This window comes from Xenopus laevis, chromosome 8L (genome assembly GCF_017654675.1).
Source record: "Xenopus laevis strain J_2021 chromosome 8L, Xenopus_laevis_v10.1, whole genome shotgun sequence".
Taxonomy (NCBI): domain Eukaryota; kingdom Metazoa; phylum Chordata; class Amphibia; order Anura; family Pipidae; genus Xenopus; species Xenopus laevis.
Window position 1 is genome coordinate 58,401,530 of NC_054385.1, and position 23,131 is coordinate 58,424,660.

The following is a 23,131-nucleotide window of genomic DNA, read 5'->3' on the forward strand; positions in this document are numbered from 1 at the left end:
TTGTTTTTAACTTAGAAGGGGGCCCCTGCCACCAATGTTTGTTTATTTTTTAGGTTTTTTTACATTTTTTTTTGTTGGGGCCCCAAGTTTTTTTTAACAGGGGGCCCCTGCCACCAATGTTTTTAAAAAAAAAAAAATTTTAATTTTTATAAGGGGGCCCTGACCATCAATAGCTTTTTACAACTTGTGTGGGGGGGGGGTTACTTTTTTAGCGCTGATGTCTGTGTGGTCTTTTAACTGCGATGTGGGCGGGATATGGGGCGGAGCTTGGTCGTCAGTGTGGGCGGGGCCCAGGGGGCCCCAAAAATTTTGTTGTACAGGGCCCCGTGATTTCTAATGGCGGCCCTGCCTACAGGACCCAGAGCGGCCGATCATGGCTAAATGGCTGAATAAGTACTTCAACATGGGTAACAATAACAGCAAGAGCCCCCCGCAACCCCCCAGATCGGATTCCAAGAAGAATGGGGGGCCGAGAGCTCTTTCCACCTGCAGTACTGCAGGTAAGCTGGTGCTTGGGGGACACCATGCTCTTGTGCTCCGACCCCTCTGTCAGTTGTTGCCTGGCCGATCTCCTCTCGCTGTTGCTGCGGTACAGGTGTGGAAAAAGCATAAATGGAAAAAAAATCAATGGGCTTTTGTGACCATAATTCTAGGCATTAGTAATTTGCATGGTACTGTATTAATACTTGGTTGAGTACTTTACCCCCCCCCATAAAAACAAATAATAATTATAAAAACAAATACATACATCAATGTTTTATAGAACCTTAAATACAGCAATATTTATTTTATTTTATTTTTTTACTTTTTAATAGCTGTGTGTATTAGCCTAAAAGAAACGTTTTCAGCATACATAATAGATCAGAGGCTTCATAGCCTTGTGGTTAAGTGACTGGACTTTGAAGCTGAAAGTCATGGGTTCAATTCCTCTATTTTCTTTTCCCCCTTCACAATCATGATTTTTTTTTTTTTTTTGGTGTGTGGGACACTGCTAAATGAATGGAAATAAATGAATGGGAGTTGTGATAATAATTATCTTATAAAATGATAAGCCTAAATATGACAATGATTTTTTTTTTATGTTATTTTACTATTAGCCTTGAAAAAATGTTTTCAGCCATAACAGCCAAAAAGCTTCATAGCATTGGGGTTAGCTCACTGAGCTTTGACACACAAGGTCATAGGTTCTAGTCTTGCATTTTTTTAAAAAAAAATTTGTACTGTTAAATGTTCCACAGACAGCTGCAGCAACCTGCGCTACTAAAGACACAAGAGAGCAGGGCTGGACTGAGAGTCCAAATAGGCCCTGGCATTTCAGGTAAAACAGGCCCAACCAGCCTACACAGAGGCCCAAACAGACCCCACCAGCCACTAAATACTGACTTTCTATGGGACCTTATAGCAGCCCCTCTGGAATTTGCCAGAACCCACAGATTGCCAGTCCGGGCCTGCAAGAGAGGGGCCCCGGTCATAACTAACTAGGATTGCAGACACCTGTAGCGCAAAGTAATTAGGGACCCGGCTTACCGGGAACTAGTGTTGCCACCTGCCCGGTATTTTACTGGCCTGGCCGGTACATTTCATGGCTGATCCCAATGTTATTAATAGGGAAAAAAATTAAATATATAAGGGGGAGGCGGCCGACATTGATCCTCTGCTCCCCCCACCACCTTCACTACCAGGGCTTCCTCCAGAAATCACTGACAAGGGAGAGAGATTTCAAATCAGCGGCCTCGTTCTTCACAGACTCGCAAGACTCTTCTTCACGGACTTAGACCCACTAGAACGATCTCCGGAGTCGCTGGAGTCACATTTCCACTGTGCCAGTGCTACGTGCTTCTTACCAAGGACCACAGCTCCTTCACACACTGTCACGATATATGGGATAGAGCCAGGGAGGAGAAATCCAGCGCCAAACGATTGATCGTCACCATTTCTGAAGAGGACAGAAAGTGGAGTTTCAAGTTATTTATTAATAAAGGATTTGCGATTTTAAACTTTAATTTGTGTTTGTGGGTTTTTTTGCCGTATACTAACAAATTTTTTTTAAAAAATTTTGATGTTACTTGTCCTTTAACACAGGGGTCCCTGAACTTTTTTGGACCGGGGCCGGATGCAAAATTTTTTTTCGAGGACCAGGGGGTGGGGTGGGATTGGGGTCAGCGGGGTCAGGTTGTGGGGGTCAGCAACATAGTTGGATGCGCTGGCGTCCAATTCGGGGCGCGTCGGCATCCAATTCGACGCACTGGGTTCAGTGTCCACAGGCTGCTTCTGGGCTGCAGCCCGACAATTGGGGAACTCTGCTTTAACAGACCTTCCCCCCAACAAAAGTCCTACATATGTGAACACTGTAATATAAACAAACCCTGGTGCTTTTTAAATGCAAATGAGATGAGGGCATGTAATTAGTACAAAGCTCCTAGACTCAGTAACTGGAATGCACAATTAAACAATGAGGCAGGAGTGGGGGTTGGGTGTGCTGTACTATACCATGTGCTAAGTAGGGAATTGTCAGACCATTCAAATTAATTTACAATGCCTTCAATTCTTTGAGCAGAGATTCACCTGAGATCACTAAGGGCTCATACAGAGAAGCAGGTTTAAGCTGTATAACAGAGCATTCTGTCCCAGTGGCTGCACAGATCCTATCTGATCCCCATTGTAAGCAGCAGTCCTGTCCTGTTTTATGGCAGCTGAGATTCTATCAATCTGTATAACAGAGCATTCTGTTCCAGTGGGGTGGGGGGCATTACTATGCACATATGCTCATGTTATTGGTGGGGGATGGGGTGCCTATATATTATTTACCTACCAGCTGACATATTTGCAGGCCCCCACTAGACTGAAAAAAGCAGGCTAATGAGGGATGTCACCGAGTAGGCCGGGACTGGCAATCTGTAGGTTCTGACAAATGCCAGAGGAGGGGCTTCTCTAACAAGCTATAGAAAGTCACTCTTTAGTGGGCTGGTTGGGTAATGTTTGGGCCTATTTTGACTCCCAGTCCTGACCAGATACTACAAAAAATCAAACCTTAAATATAGATGAGGGTTTACTTTTTGAACTCCATTGTAACATCAATAATACGCGCTGCGTCAAAACGCATGCAATTTGATGCATGCGTCAAAAATAAGGTTATAGATAGAATTGTCACATCGCATCGTGTCGCAGCGTTGTTCCGACGCGACGCGACTGTCGCATGCAGACGCAATGCTTTGCTTTTTTGTAGTATCTGGTCAGGACTCTGGCATTTGTCAGAACCTACAGATTGCCAGTCCCGGCCTACTCGGTGACATCCCTCATTAGCCTGCTTTTTTCAGTCTCGTGGGGGCCTGCAAATATGTCAGCTGGTAGGTAAATAATATATAGGCACCCCATCCCCCACCAATAACATGAGCATATGTGCATAGTAATGCCCCCCACCCCACTGGAACAGAATGCTCTGTTATACAGATTGATAGAATCTCAGCTGCCATAAAGCAGGACAGGACTGCTGCTTACAATGGGGATCAGATAGGATCTGTGCAGCCACTGGGACAGAATGCTCTGTTATACAGCTTAAACCTGCTTCTCTGTATGAGCCCTTAGTGATCTCAGGTGAATCTCTGCTCAAAGAATTGAAGGCATTGTAAATTAATTTGAATGGTCTGACAATTCCCTACTTAGCACATGGTATAGTACAGCACACCCAACCCCCACTCCTGCCTCATTGTTTAATTGTGCATTCCAGTTACTGAGTCTAGGAGCTTTGTACTAATTACATGCCCTCATCTCATTTGCATTTAAAAAGCACCAGGGTTTGTTTATATTACAGTGTTCACATATGTAGGACTTTTGTTGGGGGGAAGGTCTGTTAAAGCAGGGTTCCCCAATTGTCGGGCTGCAGCCCAGAAGCAGCCTGTGGACACTGAACCCAGTGCGTCGAATTGGATGCCGACGCGCCCCGAATTGGACGCCAGCGCATCCAACTATGTTGCTGACCCCCACAACCTGACCCCGCTGACCCCAATCCCACCCCACCCCCTGGTCCTCGAAAAAAAATTTTGCATCCGGCCCCGGTCCAAAAAAGTTCAGGGACCCCTGTGTTAAAGGACAAGTAACATCAAAATTTTTTAAAAAAAATTTGTTAGTATACGGCAAAAAAACCCACAAACACAAATTAAAGTTTAAAATCGCAAATCCTTTATTAATAAATAACTTGAAACTCCACTTCCTGTCCTCTTCAGAAATGGTGACGATCAATCGTTTGGCGCTGGATTTCTCCTCCCTGGCTCTATCCCATATATCGTGACAGTGTGTGAAGGAGCTGTGGTCCTTGGTAAGAAGCACGTAGCACTGGCACAGTGGAAATGTGACTCCAGCGACTCCGGAGATCGTTCTAGTGGGTCTAAGTCCGTGAAGAAGAGTCTTGCGAGTCTGTGAAGAACGAGGCCGCTGATTTGAAATCTCTCTCCCTTGTCAGTGATTTCTGGAGGAAGCCCTGGTAGTGAAGGTGGTGGGGGGAGCAGAGGATCAATGTCGGCCGCCTCCCCCTTATATATTTAATTTTTTTCCCTATTAATAACATTGGGATCAGCCATGAAATGTACCGGCCAGGCCAGTAAAATACCGGGCAGGTGGCAACACTAGTTCCCGGTAAGCCGGGTCCCTAATTACTTTGCGCTACAGGTGTCTGCAATCCTAGTTAGTTATGACCGGGGCCCCTCTCTGAGTCTCTTGTGTCTTTAGTAGCGCAGGTTGCTGCAGCTGTCTGTGGAACATTTAACAGTACAAATTTTTTTTTTAAAAAATGCAAGACAAGAACCTATGACCTTGTGTGTCAAAGCTCAGTGAGCTAACCCCAATGCTATGAAGCCTTTTGGCTGAAAACATTTTTTCAAGGCTAATAGTAAAATAACATAAAAAAAAATCATTGTCATATTTAGGCTTATCATTTTATAAGATAATTATTATCACAACTCCCATTCATTTATTTCCATTCATTTAGCAGTGTCCCACACACCAAAAAAAAAAAAAAAATCATGATTGTGAAGGGGGAAAAGAAAATAGAGGAATTGAACCCATGACCTTCATCTTCAAAGTCCAGTCACTTAACCACAGGGCTATGAAGCCTCTGATCTATTGCATGTGCTGAAAACATTTCTTTTAGGCTAATACACACAGCTATTAAAAAGTAAAATAAATAAATAAATAAATAAATAAATAAATAAATAAATAAATAAATAAATAAATATTGCTATAAAACATTGATGTATGTATTTGTTTTTATAATTATTATTTGTTTTTATAGGGGGTAAAGTACTCAACCAAGTATTAATACAGTACTATGCAAATTACTAATGCCTAGAATTATTGGCACAAAAGCCCATTGATTTTTGTTTCCATTTATTTGGCTGTGTCCCCCCAAAAACTGAATACATCAATGTAGTAAAATATTATTAATAGAAGTTGCTGACCGTTTTTACCCACTCCATATCACAGTTAGGGCTCTTACAGACGAGCGTTTCTTCATGCGCTCCCCTGCGCTCCGTTTGGCTGCGTTCAGCCGCAGGGGAGCGCAGGTCTAGACGCTGCTAATGTCTTTCTATGTGCCTGTACTGACACAGGCGCATGTAAGCGCTGAACGCAGGAAAAATGCAGCATGCTGCATTTTTCTGCGTTTTTCAATGGTTCAGCGCTTACATGCGCCTGTGTGAGTACAGGCACATAGAAAAATATTAACAGCGTCTAGACCTGCGCTCCCCTGCGGCTGAACGCAGCCAAACGGAGCGCAGGGGAGCGCATGAAGAAACGCTCGTGAGTAAGAGCCCTTAAAAGACTCAAAACTGCCACTACAATTGAAAAAAAAAAAAAAAATCTAATGACTATAAAACTGCTAAAATGGGAATCGATCCACCAACCTTTTGTATCATAAAGCAGAGCATTAGCCAACTGAGCCATTTCTTAGAACAAGAGTAAAGCTGAATCACTTTATATAAGACACTGGTCAGGCTGCTACAGAACCCAAAAAAAAAACAAAAAACAAATGCACACAAGGGAAAGGGGGACTGTGGTCACTACTTAATTTAGCTCTTCTACCTTATAAGAAACTGCTACCCATTTAGCTAAGAATGTCAAGCTTAAGCCTAAAACTTCAATCACTAAAAAGGGTGATTGCAAATCACTCTGCTCTCTACAGTCAAATATTTCAGCTCAGGAAGAGGAGAGTAAAGGTACTTTCCCCGCAGAAGCCCTGTTTCTTCCCCTCAAGAGATCCTTTCTGAAATGATCTCTGCCTTTTTGTAGCAAAAACAAATAATATAACGCTTATTAAAAAAAAAAAAATAATGGTGGGCAGATTCAAACTAATAACCCTCTATTTCCCTCTATTTCCTAGACCTACACCTTAACCACTACACTATAGGTGCTGCTTATGGGGCTTCTAATAGCTCAGGCGCCACCTGGTGTCCATTGCTTGAACTGCACCTATTTAAAATTTAAGAGCAATCCTTTCTATACGCTGGGACTGTGCGTTTCCCTGCGCTTAGTGCGAACAGCGCATTTATCTTGATCCGTTACAGCGCGTCAAACGTACAATCTATTCTGGCTCCATCTGTATGTGGCAATCTACTAAAAGCATGGGTGCAAGGCTTGTCAAGCAACTGTCACTTGGAAAAGACGTGGTGCCTGTTAAACTACTACTAAATTATACATATGGAGTCCAAAGAAGTTCACTGAAGAACCGTAAGCATGTCCTATAGAAAGCACACTTATAATAAGCCATCTGTATTAATTGTGTAACTTATGGAAGGACTTTTCAACACGTTATACCGTGCATCTTTAATACTGGCCTCAGCTGAAGTGGCCTGGTTTTGTATAATTTGTATAATACAGATGCAAGATTTATTATCCACAATTTTTGGGACCTTGGGTTCTCTAGATAATGCATAGTGATCTAAATTATGGAGTCTGATAAAAGTCATTTAAACATAAACCCAAAAGAATATGGATTCATGCAGCTAAGTCACCATCAAGTACACGCTACGGTTATATTATTAAAATTATTATTATATTATTAGACAAATAGGGAATTATTTAAAAGAAATAAAAATCATTTGCTTAAAACATGGGAGATGATCTTCCTGTAATTTGGAGCTCCCTGGATAATGGGTTAAATATGAATAAATATAGCAAGAGCCGTGCAAATATCTTCTGTTTTCAGAAGGCTTTCTGCATTTCTTGCAAAGTTCAGTTCCTTCTAGCCTTTCTCACCATAACCTCTATGGTTTTTCTATACCATTCATACATGACGACATTTGGGAAATCAGTTTTTATGGCACACTATATTACACAGAAATGTAAGTATCAACTCCTTTACATATGAAATGTAGCATAAATATAATAGACCAGCTAGTTATACCAAAAGAAAACAGCAGTAATCTTATTGGACAGATCAGGGGCTAACTGGCCCAAGAGAGAGTTGGAAAGCCCTAAGCAGAGCATCCCTTTGTTGTATTTTAATTCATACCAGCAATTTTGAAATACAGTCAGTTCTTGAAGTATAAGAAAGAAAAATCCAATTAAAGTTGATCTCCAGGTTTATTGTACATGTCATTCCATAAGAGAGAAAAAAAACACAATGGTGACATGCTATTCTGAATACAGCTCTTGGCTTTGAAATATAGATGACCTAATAAATTAGAAGAATATAAAAATGTACAGGGTTTATGTTCCTATAAGATAAGAATGTATGAGAGAGATCTAATTAATTCCATTATTGTCTATATAATAATGTGTTTTATTGTCTCTAGTCCATGGTATCCAAAAACCACAATTATGTTCTTGGAAAAATATTATCAACCAAGCGCAGGGAATTGCAGTCTAATGAGAAGCTCCTAACAGTACCTGTAATATGCAAACTCTAAGTATTATGAGTTAAAAGTGGAATGTCTCTCAGTGACTTCGATAAGAAGAGGCAGCAACACCCTCTAATTAGTCTGAGTAAATGAATGGATACACTACAGACATGTTTGTGTCTTGCCTTAAATTTGTGCAAAAAAGGTATTGGATTTGTTATTGAGGCTGCTTTTATATAGAATGCAGGGTCTATATGGCATTGGCTCTATTGTACTTAAAGATTTACAAATGGTATCTAATTTAAATCATTGTAACCAACTGATATGCAATATGTGTATAAAAGCAAAAAACATAGTGGAAGGCTACTTGGCTCCTGACAAAATGAGCCATAGTGTATGATTATGATAGGGATCTTAGATTATACGTGCCAGGCAGGAACTGATGCAAATGGTGCATAATCTTTTGAAGTGGAATGTGTTTGAAATATATAAATAATTTTAAAATAAATAATATAGCAACAAAACAAACCATTAAAGTGGTAGTTCAACTTTGAGTCAACTTTTAGTGGGAGGTCAAGAGTAATAATCAATTTGCAATTGGCCTTCATTTTTATTAATTGTATTTTTTTTTTTTTTTTAATTGTTTCACTTTTTGTACAGCCACTCTCCAGTTTGGAATTTCAGCACTTATCTGGCTGCTCAGGGTGTGATTTGAATAACAGACTGCATATGACTAGATGAGGACCTGAATAGAAAAACAAGTAATAAAAAGTAACAAGAACAATAAAATTGTAGCCTCGCAAAGCAACCGTTGTTTGGCTGCTGAGATCAGTGACCCACATTTGAAAGATTTTGAAAGAGTCAGAAGAAGAAGGCAAATAATTAACAAAAAAAAAATAATGAAGACCAATTAAAGAGCTGCTTTGGCATTCTATAACACACTAGAAGATAAGTTAAAGATGAACTACCCCTTTAAGTCTTTAAAGGAGAAGGAAAGGCCTATTTACTTGGGGGTGCCAAATGTTATGCACCCCCAAGTGATCATATATATTTACCTAAGGGACAACCTTTCCTTCTACTTTAAGTAGCACTGGAAAATCATTATAAATGTTTTTTTTAATTAAATGGCCATATTTCAACTTGCATATTTACCGATACAAATGAACCGGTCTGGTTCTCTATGCAGAGATTACTTATAAGAAAAGAAAACATGGTCAGAAATCCCTCAGCTCTCTACTATCACAACCCAAGACCAAAAAGTATAAAGGTAGTGAAGAAAAGAAAACGTAAGAACAGAATGTTATAACAAAAGCTTTTCTTATTTGGGCGGGCTGTTTATTATTTATTTAGATACAGACCTCTAACCATGCCTGCGTAGGCAAATAGGGTCCTGGGAATGAAAAAAATATATATTCCCTTTTGCAGCTCAGTGGTTACATGATAGCACAGCTGGTGTTTTTAGGTCAGCTTCTGAAAAAGCAGTTGTGTTTTTCACAGTTTGGATAACTATGCCACATTTTGCCTAACACTAACAAACGCATGCAAAATGAAAGCTGGATGCAGTAAGGGAGCTAACTATATGTCTGCATATTCCTTGAAACTGAACCCAAAATATTTCCCTGTTCCATCTTAAAATAGCTGAAACATATTTTTTAACAAAGAAAAGGTGAAAGCCTATTTATGTGCAGACCACAGTTTAAATCTACTCTTCAGAAATGTCAAATTTGAAAAGGTAGTTTATACAGGCACTTCACATGTAAACAGTCTACAACTGAAAGAAAATTTGGCACAAACTTAAGACTATAAAAATACTTAAAAAATTACAAATATATATAGAAAATCCAAATAAAGGTGTAGGCAATACTTCAAAGCATTCACTAATGCACACATTTTACAAGTATCCTAATTACAATACATGGGAAAAAAAAGCATCCCCAATAACTTAGTTCGTTTGGTCAAAGAGAAATAAAATTTACAATAGTTAAAGGGACACAATCACTTTTTAACCACCTTAAAGTAGAAGGAAAGCTATAAGTATAGTATACACAATACAGATTGTCCTATTGTAGATTGTGGGGTATGAGAACACCATATACTTTATTTACAATATCTTCGATTTTAAACTATTGATGCTTCTTAACTTTCCTTATCCTTTAAGATTTATCCTGTATTTAATGTAAACAAAAAAAAAATATATATATAAATGTACATTTAAAAAAATGCCTTTTATTCTTCAAACCTGAAATTTTGCTGCTTGAGCTGAATCCCTAGCTATTTAAGGTCACAAATTGACCCCACCACATCCCACTGCTGCCAATGGGAATTATCAATTATTGTGCTTGTATATAGATGTAATTCTCTTTGCTGAGAATGAGAGGCAATGATACCAGTGCTTTTTCAACAGGGGAAAAATGTCAAGGAAAACACCAGTCACACTGTGTGCCAATACCATCAGAAGTCTCTGCTTTAATATACTGCAGATTATCTTAAAATGAGTGCTAAGCATGATGAAAGGGCTGATGTTAAAAGGGTTGTTGACCTTTGAGTTAACTTTTAGTATCATGTATAGAGATTGATATTCTAAGACAACTTGCCATTGGTTTTAATTTATTATTTTTAGTTTTTTTTTGTTATTTAGCTTTTTTGTTTTTTATTCAGCAGCTCTCCAGTTTGCTAGTTCAGCTATCTGGTTGCTAGGGTCCAAATTACTGCACTGATTTAAATTACAAAATGTAGTATGAATAGGAGAGGGCCTGAATAGAAAGATAAATAATAACAAAGTAGCAATAACTATAAAATGTGTAGCCTTACAGAGCATTTGGTTTTAGATAGGGTCAGTGACCCCCATTTGAAAGTTGGAAAGAGTAAGAAGTAAATAATTCAAAAATTATAAAAAAATAAATAAATAATGAAGTTGCTTAGAATTACCCATTCTATAACACACTAAAAGTTTACTTAAAGAAAAAAAAGTTACCTATAGGTTATGTTGATGTTTTTTGCCAAGGGGTTTGTTTATCTAAGTTATTGTTAGTTGAAGTTTCTAAACCAGACTGTTTTGCCAACCTGACTGTCCCATCTCAGCCTGTCAGTTAAAGTTTCTAATGCTAACAGACTCCTGCTGCACAAATATGGCAGCCCCCTCATACAGGAACATGGGACAGCAGACAGGTCATGTAAAAGCATTGTACAAATACTTTATGGCAAAGTTATAAGTAGCTTTCAAAGGCAATATTATGATAGATGTAAAAAAAGAGTTTAATTTCTGGGGTCAGTATCTATTTAAAGGCGAACCACCCCTTTAATGACATTTATTGCTTTTTGCAGCAATGTCACTTTTACAAGGACTTCAACAGAAATGTTTTCTGTTAGATTTCACTGCATTCTACACCCAGTGGCATAATGCTATATGTTTTTTTTTATAATACTAAACATAAAAACAAACATTTAAATTTAAAGGCTATATAGGAAAATCAAGAGATAGTGTCCCTTCAACAACCAACAAAAAAAACCTTGCATTTGGTGTCAAGAAAATATATATTAAGAAATTAACTATTTGGATTAAAAATTTAAATCAATTCGGTATAACTGATGGTGACTTAAAAAATGTGGGCTTTGAATGGTAAATATAAGAATTTTCACTTAAATGGTACAGTAGCTGTGCACAGTGCACATTTTAACTTGCGTGATTTTACAAGAATTGTCCTAGGAATTAATACAGAGATTTGACTTTTGAGGCTTGAAAATGAGTAATTAGAATGTCAGTGCTTATTTCATCATTTTAAATTGAAGAAAGTTGTGATGCTCTTAGTAAAGGTAATTCTAGAAGCGCCTGTACTGTGACACCAACTTTCACCAAACCTCTCTCTTCCAAGATATGATGTGGCAAGCAAAGACGGTCCTGTGGGGTACAAATAAAAGGACAAAAATAAATATCTGATGATGATGATAATGCAAAAGTCTGTACTGCCACAAATTAATATGATGGGACCATGCAAAGAAGGGAAACACAGAAAAAGAATAGCGACCACTAAGGGAAACTGTTATAGAAGTTGTAGAATTACAGTAATAAATTCTCTGGGGAAGGCAATATACGATATTTGCTGGAGAAAAGAAAATAATCTCACCTGTGGAACACCAAGTTTCTTGCAAGCCTCGAGGAAGTTTTCAACATTTCGCCTGCATTTTGCCATACTTAGTTTAGGCTTAAAAACAAAACACATGAAACAATATGAAAAAAATATGAAAAAAATATTTCATAACCATCCACTTTAGTTTAGTAACATTTTACCTAAGGGTACTGCAAGTAAATATTGTGTATACAAGGATATGGGTCCCTCTTATGTTTAGGTGATTTTGAACCTAAACACATGTTCTAAGGTCTGCTGTGTAAATAATATTCAATTTTAACATACGTTTGGGTGCATTGTGGGTATCACTTAAAAAAGGGCTTTGCCCGAAACATATCGTGGAATAAAACTTTTTGCAGTTAATCTGCGAGTGCTGGCTCTATTTTTGCTTATACTAATTATCCACCTTACATGGACAAAGGCAGAGCTGAAGGCACGCATAAGGCAGCATTTGGAACCGGTTATATCACACAGAATATTACATTTCAGTACCTGTGAGAGAAAAAAAAAAAAAAAAGATATGAAATTATCTAAAATGATGTAAGAAACAAGAAGTAGTGCATACCACTGCTGGTGATGGGACATGAATACTTGCAACAGAACGAGGTCGTATATGATTTGCAAGATGGCACAACACAACTCCATCCATTAGGGCTGCACCAATGTCCTCTGGTAAAATAACTTTCAGCCTGGACTCGAGATTCTGGTAAAATAAATGAATTTTTCAGTAATAAGTATTACTGTCACCATGCTATGCCGTGATATTTAGCTGTATCCACATACACAAAAGGAAGTCAGCACCTTACAGTAAAAGGTTAAGGACTGATGCAGTTTATTGACAGGAAAGTTCAGAAATGCTCCTTGTAATGTTTTTTTTAGCTATACGAATGCCAATTGCAGGCTTTTAGGTTGCCGTAACAAATATATGAATGGGGGGGGGGGGACTTTGATTATTATGCCCTGTACGCCATTGCCATAGAGCTAGATCGCTTACTCTGTAACCCTACATGCATACAAAATTGCACCCAGCAATGTATTTTTCAGCAATTTTGTAACTGAATCAGTTGTTAGCAGTGGTGATATTTAGGCATGATGTCCTAAAATACAGTAGAAGGCAGAAGAGGATGTTGTAGTAAACAATCAGCAGCTGCACTGTAAACCAAACAGATCAATGAATAATGACAGCATATTAAAGTGTGATTGCAGAACAGATGTAACTTAGTACAAAGTTAGAACATAATTCAAATCTAGCGGTTTTGAGTCCATTTGTTACATTAAAACTATGTCAAATAATAAAATATCAATAAAAGCAAAGACATGTGAATAGTCTTATTTATGCACATATTAGTGTTGCTAAATATCGCTTGACTATACTTATCTAAACAAAGATATCTCTCACATATATGTGCTTTGTGCAGCAACTACATGTTACATTTGAAATACCATAGTTAGCCAGTATTATGTCCTTTTCCTGAATTCTGGCATGCTATGCCCACGGTGACAGATCTTGTAACATGCAAATGTTATTGATGGGCGGTTTATTTACATACTGTATTCAAGCAGTCCTTCTCCACTAACTACACAATAGTTACAGTTATAAGTGTAAAGGGTAAATCCACATCTTAGTATGGAACACAGAGCAAGGAACTCCCCTAACTGCCACTATATTTGACTCACATTACGGAGTTGGTTTATTTGTTCCCTTTCTTCTCGTAAATGTTCCATCTTCCTCCTCATCGTAAATCCTGGATCCATTGAGTTATAATCTTGCCTTGAAGAACGGCTAAAAGCTGAAAAACACAAGTAAATTAGCTACATGGGAACTCCATGTTTGAATATCCCCAATATGTTCTCGTACCCTTTCATTCATATAATATATTTTTAATTTTCCTCAAGCTTAGGGATGTCCAACATGTAAAAGCTTTTTGAGCAACCATATCCAGATACATTTCACTACTTTTATACCGGTCCATACCAGCCACTGCTTTGAGTATTTGTAGGAACAAGCAGCTCATTTTGGAAAACTATACATTTTTACTCTTCGAATATACTCACAATTCGACAGGGAGGTTATTTAAGAAAAGATTTGAACCTCTAAAATTCAAACAAATATTGAACGTCAGGAAGGCTAATAACTTCAAATGGGTCACTGGACCTCTGCCATTGACTTCTACATGAACTCGGCAGGTTTTAGGTGACAAACAGTCAAATTCAAATTGTTTCCAGGGTCCATGTATGATAAAATTGGAATTCGATTAATCCCAACTCAAATTTGTGAGTTTTGACCAATAATCCAACTCGAAAATTTGAATTTCCAATTTGAAACCTGCCCCATGTCATCCGTTTTTAGAGTATATGTGCCATATCTGTTTTTTTATACTTGATAAAGGTTGCCAAACCTACATCACGCTGATATCAAAGTGAAGAGAAGCAAGCTTAACTTTGATATCAGTGTGTAGGGTTGGCACCAGTCTGGTTTTGGTCCAGACAAATCAGAACTGCTGTAGCTCAGCGATTGCAATTAGAGGCTTGTCCATAGGGTATCCTGTGCTGATATCCCAATCAAATCAATCCATAAATACATTATTTGTGTAGGACAAGTCCAAGGCAGTAAACTTTGACTGCAATTTAGTTTATTGTAGGAGTGAATACACACTACATGTTTCAGGCTAGGCCCTTTATCAAGTATAAAGTCTCTAGAACTGCCCCACCACCACATGGAATGTCAGGCAGTGATTTCAGTTTGCTGTTCTATAAAGCTAATTATTTCTGAAAATCTTTATGGTTGACAAGAAAGCTGCAAATTACACAAAGCTCTCAACTCTGAATAGAGAGGAAAATATCTTATTGTAAATTGGCTGAAAAGGTTTGAATGCTCAATTATTTTTTTTGGAACATGGATTTTATTGCAAGTTGTAGTTCACAAATAACGCATTCACGAGAGAGAGTTGCTAACAGATTTCATTTGCTCTTACTGGGGTACTCATGAGTTTGGAGTACAAAAATATTGGGTTTAGGTTGCACACTACTAAACCTTTTATATCTTAAAAAAAATTGTGGAATACAATAAAGCTTGTGTGCATGTTTCTATCAATGACAGTTCTCTTTTAATGGTATGACATCAGCATGGTCATATTATTGAGTCGAAGAATGTTGGATAGTTGAAAATTAGCCCCTGAAGGCACAGCACAGTATTATGAAGGCACAGCACAGTACAGGTATGGGACCTGTTATCCAGAATGCTCGGGACCTGGGGTTTTCTGGATAACAGATCTTTCTGTAATTTGAGTCTTCATGCCTTAAGTCTAGTAGAAATTCATTTAAACATTAAATAAACCCAATAGGCTGGTTTTGCCTTCAATAATGATTAATTATATCTTAGTTGGGATCAAGTACAAGCTACTGTTTTATTATTACAGAGAAAAAGGAAATAATTTTAAAAAATTTGGATTATTTGGATAAAATGGAGTCTATGGGAGACAGCCATTCCGTAATTCGGAGCTTTCTGGATATCGGGTTTCCGGATAAGGGATCCTATACCTGTACTATGAAACACTGGTTTAAAATTAAAAGCACTCTAGCTTCAAATCAAAAGTTTAAAAATGCATCTTAAAAGTAAATATCACTTTTTAAATGGTTTGATGCTATTATTTTTGCAAGAGAGGCTTACCTTGTAACAGAACATAATTTCAATTATTCTAAAGATACAGCAAACGTGGTTTTGATTTCACAAAAGGCATTTCAATGAAAAAAACTGTGCAAAGTGGGGTGATCAGGTATTCTTAACCTACAGGTCGGCCCTATGTTATTTAAAGGAGAATGAAAGCTACCGAAACAGTTTATTGCCAATAGATCAGCCACAATAGTGTAAGTTATAACACTGTATTTATTCTGCAGAATGCTTTACCATACCTGAGTTAACAGCTCGAGAGGCTTTCTCTGTTTGTTTAGGATAGCATCTGCCATATTAGCTTGGTGTGACTTCACTTCATGCCTGAATCTCTCCCTGTTCACTCTGGGCTCAGATTACAGGAGGGAAAGGGGAAGAGGGAAAGGGGAGGAGGGAAAGGGGAGGAGGGAAAAGGGAGGAAGAGAGGAGCAAACTGAGCATGCTCAAGCCCTAGCCATGGAGGTTTATGCTGAAAACAGGAAGTCTGATACAGAAGCCCATGTGTACACAATAGAAGGACAGAAATTATGTTTCTTTTGACAGAAGATTTAGAGTAGCCTTACTTTGAGGATTTACTGGTGTATTTATATAGACCTTTCTGATAAAGCTTACTTTTAGCCTTTTCTTCTCCTTTAAATTTGGGTCTTCAAAATATGATTTTTTATTTTTTTTTTTTAAAAAAGTGAAACGTAAGTAAAACAACGTAATTAATTGTTTCTAAATACATTGTGTGCTGATTCTGCAACATAATCTGGACCTCCTACAAGAACATTAAGTAGGGTAGGGTTATTACAGGTCTAGGTCAATTATACACCATCTATACAGTTAATACAAAAAAAAAAAGATAGGAAAGAAAGGCCAAAGTTAGATACTCACCTGACCTTGGCTTTAACCCAAATGGAATAGGAGAATTGCTGTGAGATCTTTCACAGTCCTAAATCATAAAACATTAAAATTATTGACTCTGGTAAAGCAAGAGCACTGCCATTAGATAAAATGCCAGCAAAGATGGTAGAAAAATCATTAGTAACATAAATGAGTGTTGGTTTTGGCCAGTGTTTCAAGCAGACAATACACAGACAGCTGCTCAACTGTTTCTGCTATCGCTTAACCTATTTGGATTAATGTGAATTGCAACGGTTTAAGCTTCTTGAGGTATGATTTGAGCCTATAATTGGAGGCCACTGCATTTCATCAGCTTACTCACCCTTCATCATAATGCACTGTACTGGCGTATTTACAGCTGTTAAATCATATTACCTCATTAGACCTAATAATTCCCACTTCATGTCCAAGGCATCTGAAATTATTTGCACTGCATTTTTTTGGCCTTAGATGGAAATATAATGTATCTGTCCTACAGTATATTTCCACCAAATTCCTAACACACTTCTAAATACAAGCCTCTCATTTTGAGGGAATGTTATATACTAGCTGATAAATTAAAAAAACAAAAAGTCTACAACTCACAAAAAGGAAGAACAAACAAAAATAAATTAGTTAAGGTTGGTTCCTTGGTTATGGAAAAGTAAAGGCCAGGTATTGCCAAGGCAGATTTTGACTGACTCGGCAACTTATTGCCCTGAATATAGAGCCATAAGCATGTCCTTCCCAATCAATAGCTTTTAAAAATACTTTTTCAGATTAATAAATGCTGTAACAGTAGAATCCCAATTAGTCCACTGCAACATACTACTAACTGGTCTCCAAGACTTCCACCCCTTCAGCCTTAAGCCAATCAAACTCTAGTGCTAAAATCCTCCTGCTCTCTCAAGAGGCAATTTGTTCATCCCCTGTTAAAGTCTTTATCATTGCTCCATAATAGCTCACAAAACTCTGCTAAACTTCAGACCCTTCACACCTCTCCTACCTAAAACATTTATTTTAGTTGATTTTTAGTATGTTATAGAATGGCACATTCTAAGCAACTTTTTAATTGGTCTTCATTATTTTTTATAGTTTTTTAAATTACTTTCTGTCTCTTTCCAGCTTTCAAATGGGGGTCACTGACCCCATCTAAAAAACAAATGCTCCGAAAGTCAACAAATAAAATGTTATTGCTACTTATTATTACTCATCTTTCTATTGAGGCACACTCGTGTTAATATTCAGGTCTCTTATTCAAATCAATACATGGTTGCTATGGTAATTTGGACCCTAGCAACCATATTGCCTACTTTACAAACTGGAGAGCTACTAAATAAAATGCTAAATAACTCAAAAAGAAATTGCAAATTGTCACAAAATATGAATCTCTCGATCAGTGATCCCCAAAGAGTAGCAACCTTGGATGTTGCTCCCACTGGCCTCCCAGCAGGTGCTTATTTTTTAATTCCTGTCTTAAAGGCAAGCTGTCTTAGTGCATATCGGTACTAATGACAAAATAAATGGTAGATGGAAGACCTTAAAGAATGATTTCAGGGATCTAGGCTCTAAGATCAAGGAAAGGTCTTCCAATGTAATCTTTTCTGAAATTTTGCCTGTGCCACGTGCAAGTTTAGGAAAACAGCGGGAGATTAGGGAGCTTAATGCGTGGCTCAAGTCTTGGTGCAGGAAGGAAGGGTTTGGGTTCCTAGAGCACTGGGCTGACTTTTCGTTGGGGTACAACCTATATAGCCGTGACGGTTTGCACCTCAATGGAAGGGGGTCCGCGGTGCTAGGGGAAAGAATGGCTAAGAGGTTGGAGGAGTGTTTAAACTAGGCAAGAGGGGGGTGGGTGAGATAAAGGATTATGGGGAAGCTAGTGTAGACGGGGTAGTGGGGTTAGTAAGGGGTCATGGGGGAGGAGTGAGGGGGGCATACAGTTTACCAGCTAAGGAGGTCCCTCTGTTACAAGGAAAACAGAATAATACTAACTTAACGTATAATTCTTCACTAAGTAATGCACATTTCAAAAGTAAAAGTAGTAACCTCCGCTGTATGCTGGCAAATGCACGGAGTTTGTCAGGTAAAATGGGAGACCTAGAATTAATTGCATGCTCTAAAAATTATTATATAATTGGTATCACTGAGACCTGGTGGGATGAAACATGTGACTGGATTGTGAATTTAAATGGTTACACCCTTTTTAGGAGGGACAGAGGGATTAAAAAGGGTGGAGGAGTGGGTTTGTATGTAAAGCCTGAATTAAAGCCATGCGCTAAAGAAATAAAAATAGCTGGCACTGGTGAGGGTGTAGAATCACTCTGGGTAGAGATTTCGACTGGGCAAAAGGTATCAAAAAGAATTATCATTGGTGTATGCTATAAACCACCTCGTATAAGTGTCGAGTATGAAGCCCAGCTACTCTTGCAGATACAAGCGGCTTCACAGCTGGGTCAAGTTGTTGCTATGGGTGACTTCAATTATCCAGACATTGACTGGGGTAATGGGGTTGCTAAGACAGAAAAAGCTAGTAGGTTTGTAAATATGCTGAATGACAACTTTTTATTCCAGCTCGTTCAAGAACCTACTAGGAATAACTCTCTTTTGGACCTTGTAATAACTAACAATACTGAACTCATCTCTAACATTTGTGTGGGTGAGCATTTAGGGAATAGTGATCATAACATGGTCTCCTTTGAGATTCTGTTGCAGAAGCAATTCTATAAGGGAGTAACAAACACTAAATTTCAGACGTGCAAACTTTGACAGTATAAGGGCATCTCTGCAACATATTAAGTGGGAAATGCTTTTCACAGGGTTAAACACAGAACAAAAATGGGAAGTCTTTAAAATGCTGCTTAATAAATATACTTGTCAGTATATTCCACTTGTAAGCAAGGAACGTCGTTGCAAAGCAAAACCTTTTTGGTTCAATAGAAGCGTTGGTGTTGAGGTGGGTAAGAAAAGACGTGCTTTTAAGGCTTTCAAGTTAGCTGGTACAGCCGAAACATTTATAAGGTACAAGGAGGCCAATAAATCATGCAAAGAAGCTATAAGGCAAGCTAAAATTGCTATAGAAAAGGATATTGCAGCAAGCAGTAAAAAAAATCCCAAATTATTTTTTAAATATGTCAATAGTAAAAAAATGAAGCAGGAAGGGGTGGGACCCTTACTATCAGAGGGGGATCAGCTGGTTGATGAAAACAAAATAAAAGCGCAGATTCTGAACTCGTATTTTTCATCTGTTTACACAAATGAAGAACCAGTAAGTGAAGGTTTCCTTCTTAACACTCCCAATTCTAGTAATACAACTAATGATGCATGGTTCACACAAGAAGAAATTCAAAAGAGACTTGAACAGGTTAAGATTAACAAAGGTCCAGGGCCAGATGGTATTCATCCCAGGGTAATTAGCGAGCTTAGCTCTGTGATTGCCAAACCTCTTTACTTAATTTTTCAGGATTCATTGAGATCTGGTATTGTGCCAAGAGACTGGCGAATTGCTAATGTGGTGCCTCTATTCAAAAAAGGATCCCGTTCTCAGCCTCAAAACTATAGGCCAGTTAGTCTGACGTCAGTATTAGGAAAGCTTTTCGAAGGGTTAATAAAGGATAAGATACTGGACTTCATAGCAAATCATAATACTATGAGTTTGTGCCAGCATGGTTTTATGCGTAATAGATCTTGCCAGACTAACTTAATTTCTTTTTACGAGAATGTAAGTAGAGACCTCGATTCTGGGATGGCAGTGGATGTGATTTACTTAGACTTTGCTAAAGCATTTGATACAGTGCCACACAAAAGGTTACTGGTTAAATTAAGGAATGTTGGCCTGGAACATAGTATTTGTACCTGGATAGCGAACTGGCTAAAAGATAGACTACAAAGAGTGGTGGTAAATGGAACATTTTCTAATTGGACCAGTGTTGTTAGTGGAGTACCGCAGGGCTCTGTACTAGGTCCCTTGCTTTTCAACTTGTTTATTAATGACCTGGAGGTGGGCATTGAAAGTACTGTTTCTATTTTTGCAGATGATACTAAATTGTGCAGAACTATAGGTTCCATGCAGGATGCTGCCACTTTGCAAAGTGATCTGTCTAAACTGGAAAACTGGGCAGCAAACTGGAAAATGAGGTTCAATGTTGATAAATGCAAGGTTATGCACTTTGGCAAAAATAATATAAATGCAAGTTATACACTAAATGGCAATGTGTTGGGAGTTTCCTTAAATGAAAAGGATCTAGGGGTCTTTGTAGATAACACGTTGTCTAATTCTGGGCAGTGTCATTCTGTGGCTACTAAAGCAAATAAAGTTCTGTCTTGCATAAAAAAGGGCATTAACTCAAGGGATGAAAACATAATTATGCCTCTTTATAGGTCCCTGGTAAGACCTCATCTGGAGTATGCAGTTCAGTTTTGGACTCCAGTCCTTAAGAGGGATATAAATGAGCTGGAGAGAGTGCAGAGACGTGCAACTAAATTGGTTAGAGGGACGGAAGACTTAAATTATGAGGGTAGACTGTCAAGGTTGGGGTTGTTTTCTCTGGAAAAAAGGCGCTTGCGAGGGGACATGATTACACTTTACAAGTACATTAGAGGACATTATAGACAAATGGCAGGGGACCTTTTTACCCATAAAGTGGATCACCGTACCAGAGGCCACCCCTTTAGACTAGAAGAAAAGAACTTTCATTTGAAGCAACGTAGAGGGTTCTTCACAGTCAGGACAGTGAGGTTGTGGAATGCACTGCCGGGTGATGTTGTGATGGCTGATTCAGTTAATGCCTTTAAGAATGGCTTGGATGATTTTTTGGACAGACATAATATTAAAGGCTATTGTGATACTAAACTCTATAGTTAATATAGGTATGGGTATATAGAATTTTAATTAAAAGTAGGGAGGGGTTTGTGTATGGATGCTGGGTTTTCATTTGGAGGGGTTGAACTTGATGGACTTTGTCTTTTTTCAACCCAATTTAACTATGTAACTATGTAACTATGTAACTATTTAGTTGCAATAAAAACATGTATATTGCCAAACAGAGCCTCCTGTTGGCTGCAAGTGGACACAGGGGCTACCAATACCCAATGACAGCCCTTATTTGGAAGACTTATGTGGGATCTTGTGTTGATCTCCTACATTAGTAACATAAAAATTACATATGCAAGTAGTGATCGATACATTGAAGTTGCAGTATACCCCCTTTTTAGCATATCAAGCTTAGGTAAAATCATTTTGTTGTGCACCAGGCCCACATTTTTTGTTTCCACATTTCTTAAATAAAAACTATTTATGATCTGTTTAAAGGGATAATATCAAAATGTCTTTTAAAAACATTTGAAGAAGTTCTAATTAGTGCTAACCAAGGAGTTCTTATTATAACAAATAAAACACCATTGTATTGGACAGAACTTATCTGTTATGTGATATGTAACGTGTGCTTTTACTCCTTTTTCGCAGTTTCAATGGCTGCTCCCATGGCTACACAGCAACTAATTTATATAAACTACAGTATTCTTTCTGAAGCAAACACACAGCTTTAACCAGTATATGCTTACATTATATTATATGTTGAGTACTTTAAAACGCTTTAATTTTTGGGGGTTACTCTTCCTTTAAGTTCCTTAAATGAGTTCCTGTTCCTTTAAATGAAACATTTTGTATTAGACTACATCTGTCTCCTGTTTTTACTGTGTCAGTAAAAGCAGAACAGAAATCTCTCCAATTACGAATCAGTATTTATGTGTGTAGTTTACGAGACTAGTTACAGACCAACATAGAATAAAAGATGAATGAGAATAAAAATAAACTTCAGTAGACTTTCTGCAGCAAATTCCACTCATACACATGCTAATTACAGTAACTTAATTATTTGTGAAATGGAGTAATTGATCTTATAATCTCGCTTAACATTGTAAATCAGGAAAAAAAAATAATAGAAAGATAAAAAATAAAATAATAATGTACCTCTGATGAAACAGGAGATGATGGTGACACATTGGCACTATCATTGTTATGCTAAAATGAGACAAAAAAGGAAAGGTTCCTCAATTCCCAACATCCTATACTTTGCTTAATTAATTAAAAACAATCTTTCACTCTCTTCAGTCAGTCGGATCTGTCTAAATCACTATTACAACAAAAATTAAAAAAAATTAAAAAAAAAAAAAATCATTGTCAACATTTGAACTTTTTGTAACCTATAGAGAAAATGAAAGTATCCTAAAATAATTAAAATATAATGGACTGTGGCCCTGCACTGGTAAAAGTGGTGTATTTATATAAATAAACTACTGTGTAGCCATTAAAGCAGCCATTCAATCTAAAAACGTAGAAAAGGCACAGGTTAACAAGCAGATACGCTCTGTAGAAAACAAGGGGTTTTGTTCTTACATAGTTTATCTGCTATCTAATCTGTGCCTTTTATCAGACTGAATGGCTGCCCCATGTCTACAGAGCAGCTTATTCATATAAACTATAATGGTCTTTCTAAAGCAAAATTTTCCAGTGCAGGGCAACAGTACGTTATACTTGAATTACTTTTAAACACTTATTTTGTTGTGTTACTGTTCCTTTAAAATTACAAATCAGATGTAGCAGGGCATGCCAGGATAAAATTAGTCCACTGGAACATATA

At 37.8% G+C, this 23,131-nt stretch overlaps 1 protein-coding gene across 3 annotated transcripts in view; it reads right to left on the reverse strand.

Annotated features, from left to right (window-relative positions):
* Window positions 1-11,125: 11,125 nt before the first annotated feature.
* lrch2.L (leucine-rich repeats and calponin homology (CH) domain containing 2 L homeolog) overlaps window positions 11,126-23,131 on the reverse strand; it is a 51,325-nt gene continuing 39,319 nt past the window's right edge. For all 3 annotated transcript variants that reach the window (XM_041572789.1, XM_018229987.2, XM_041572788.1), the window contains 6 exons: window positions 22,462-22,512; window positions 16,506-16,563; window positions 13,637-13,749; window positions 12,525-12,662; window positions 11,957-12,034; window positions 11,126-11,730 (listed from right to left, as the gene is read on the reverse strand). In XM_041572789.1, the coding sequence (XP_041428723.1) occupies window positions 11,611-11,730; window positions 11,957-12,034; window positions 12,525-12,662; window positions 13,637-13,749; window positions 16,506-16,563; window positions 22,462-22,512 (558 nt within the window). In that variant the 3' untranslated portion in view covers window positions 11,126-11,610. The remainder of the gene's footprint in view (window positions 11,731-11,956; window positions 12,035-12,524; window positions 12,663-13,636; window positions 13,750-16,505; window positions 16,564-22,461; window positions 22,513-23,131) is intronic.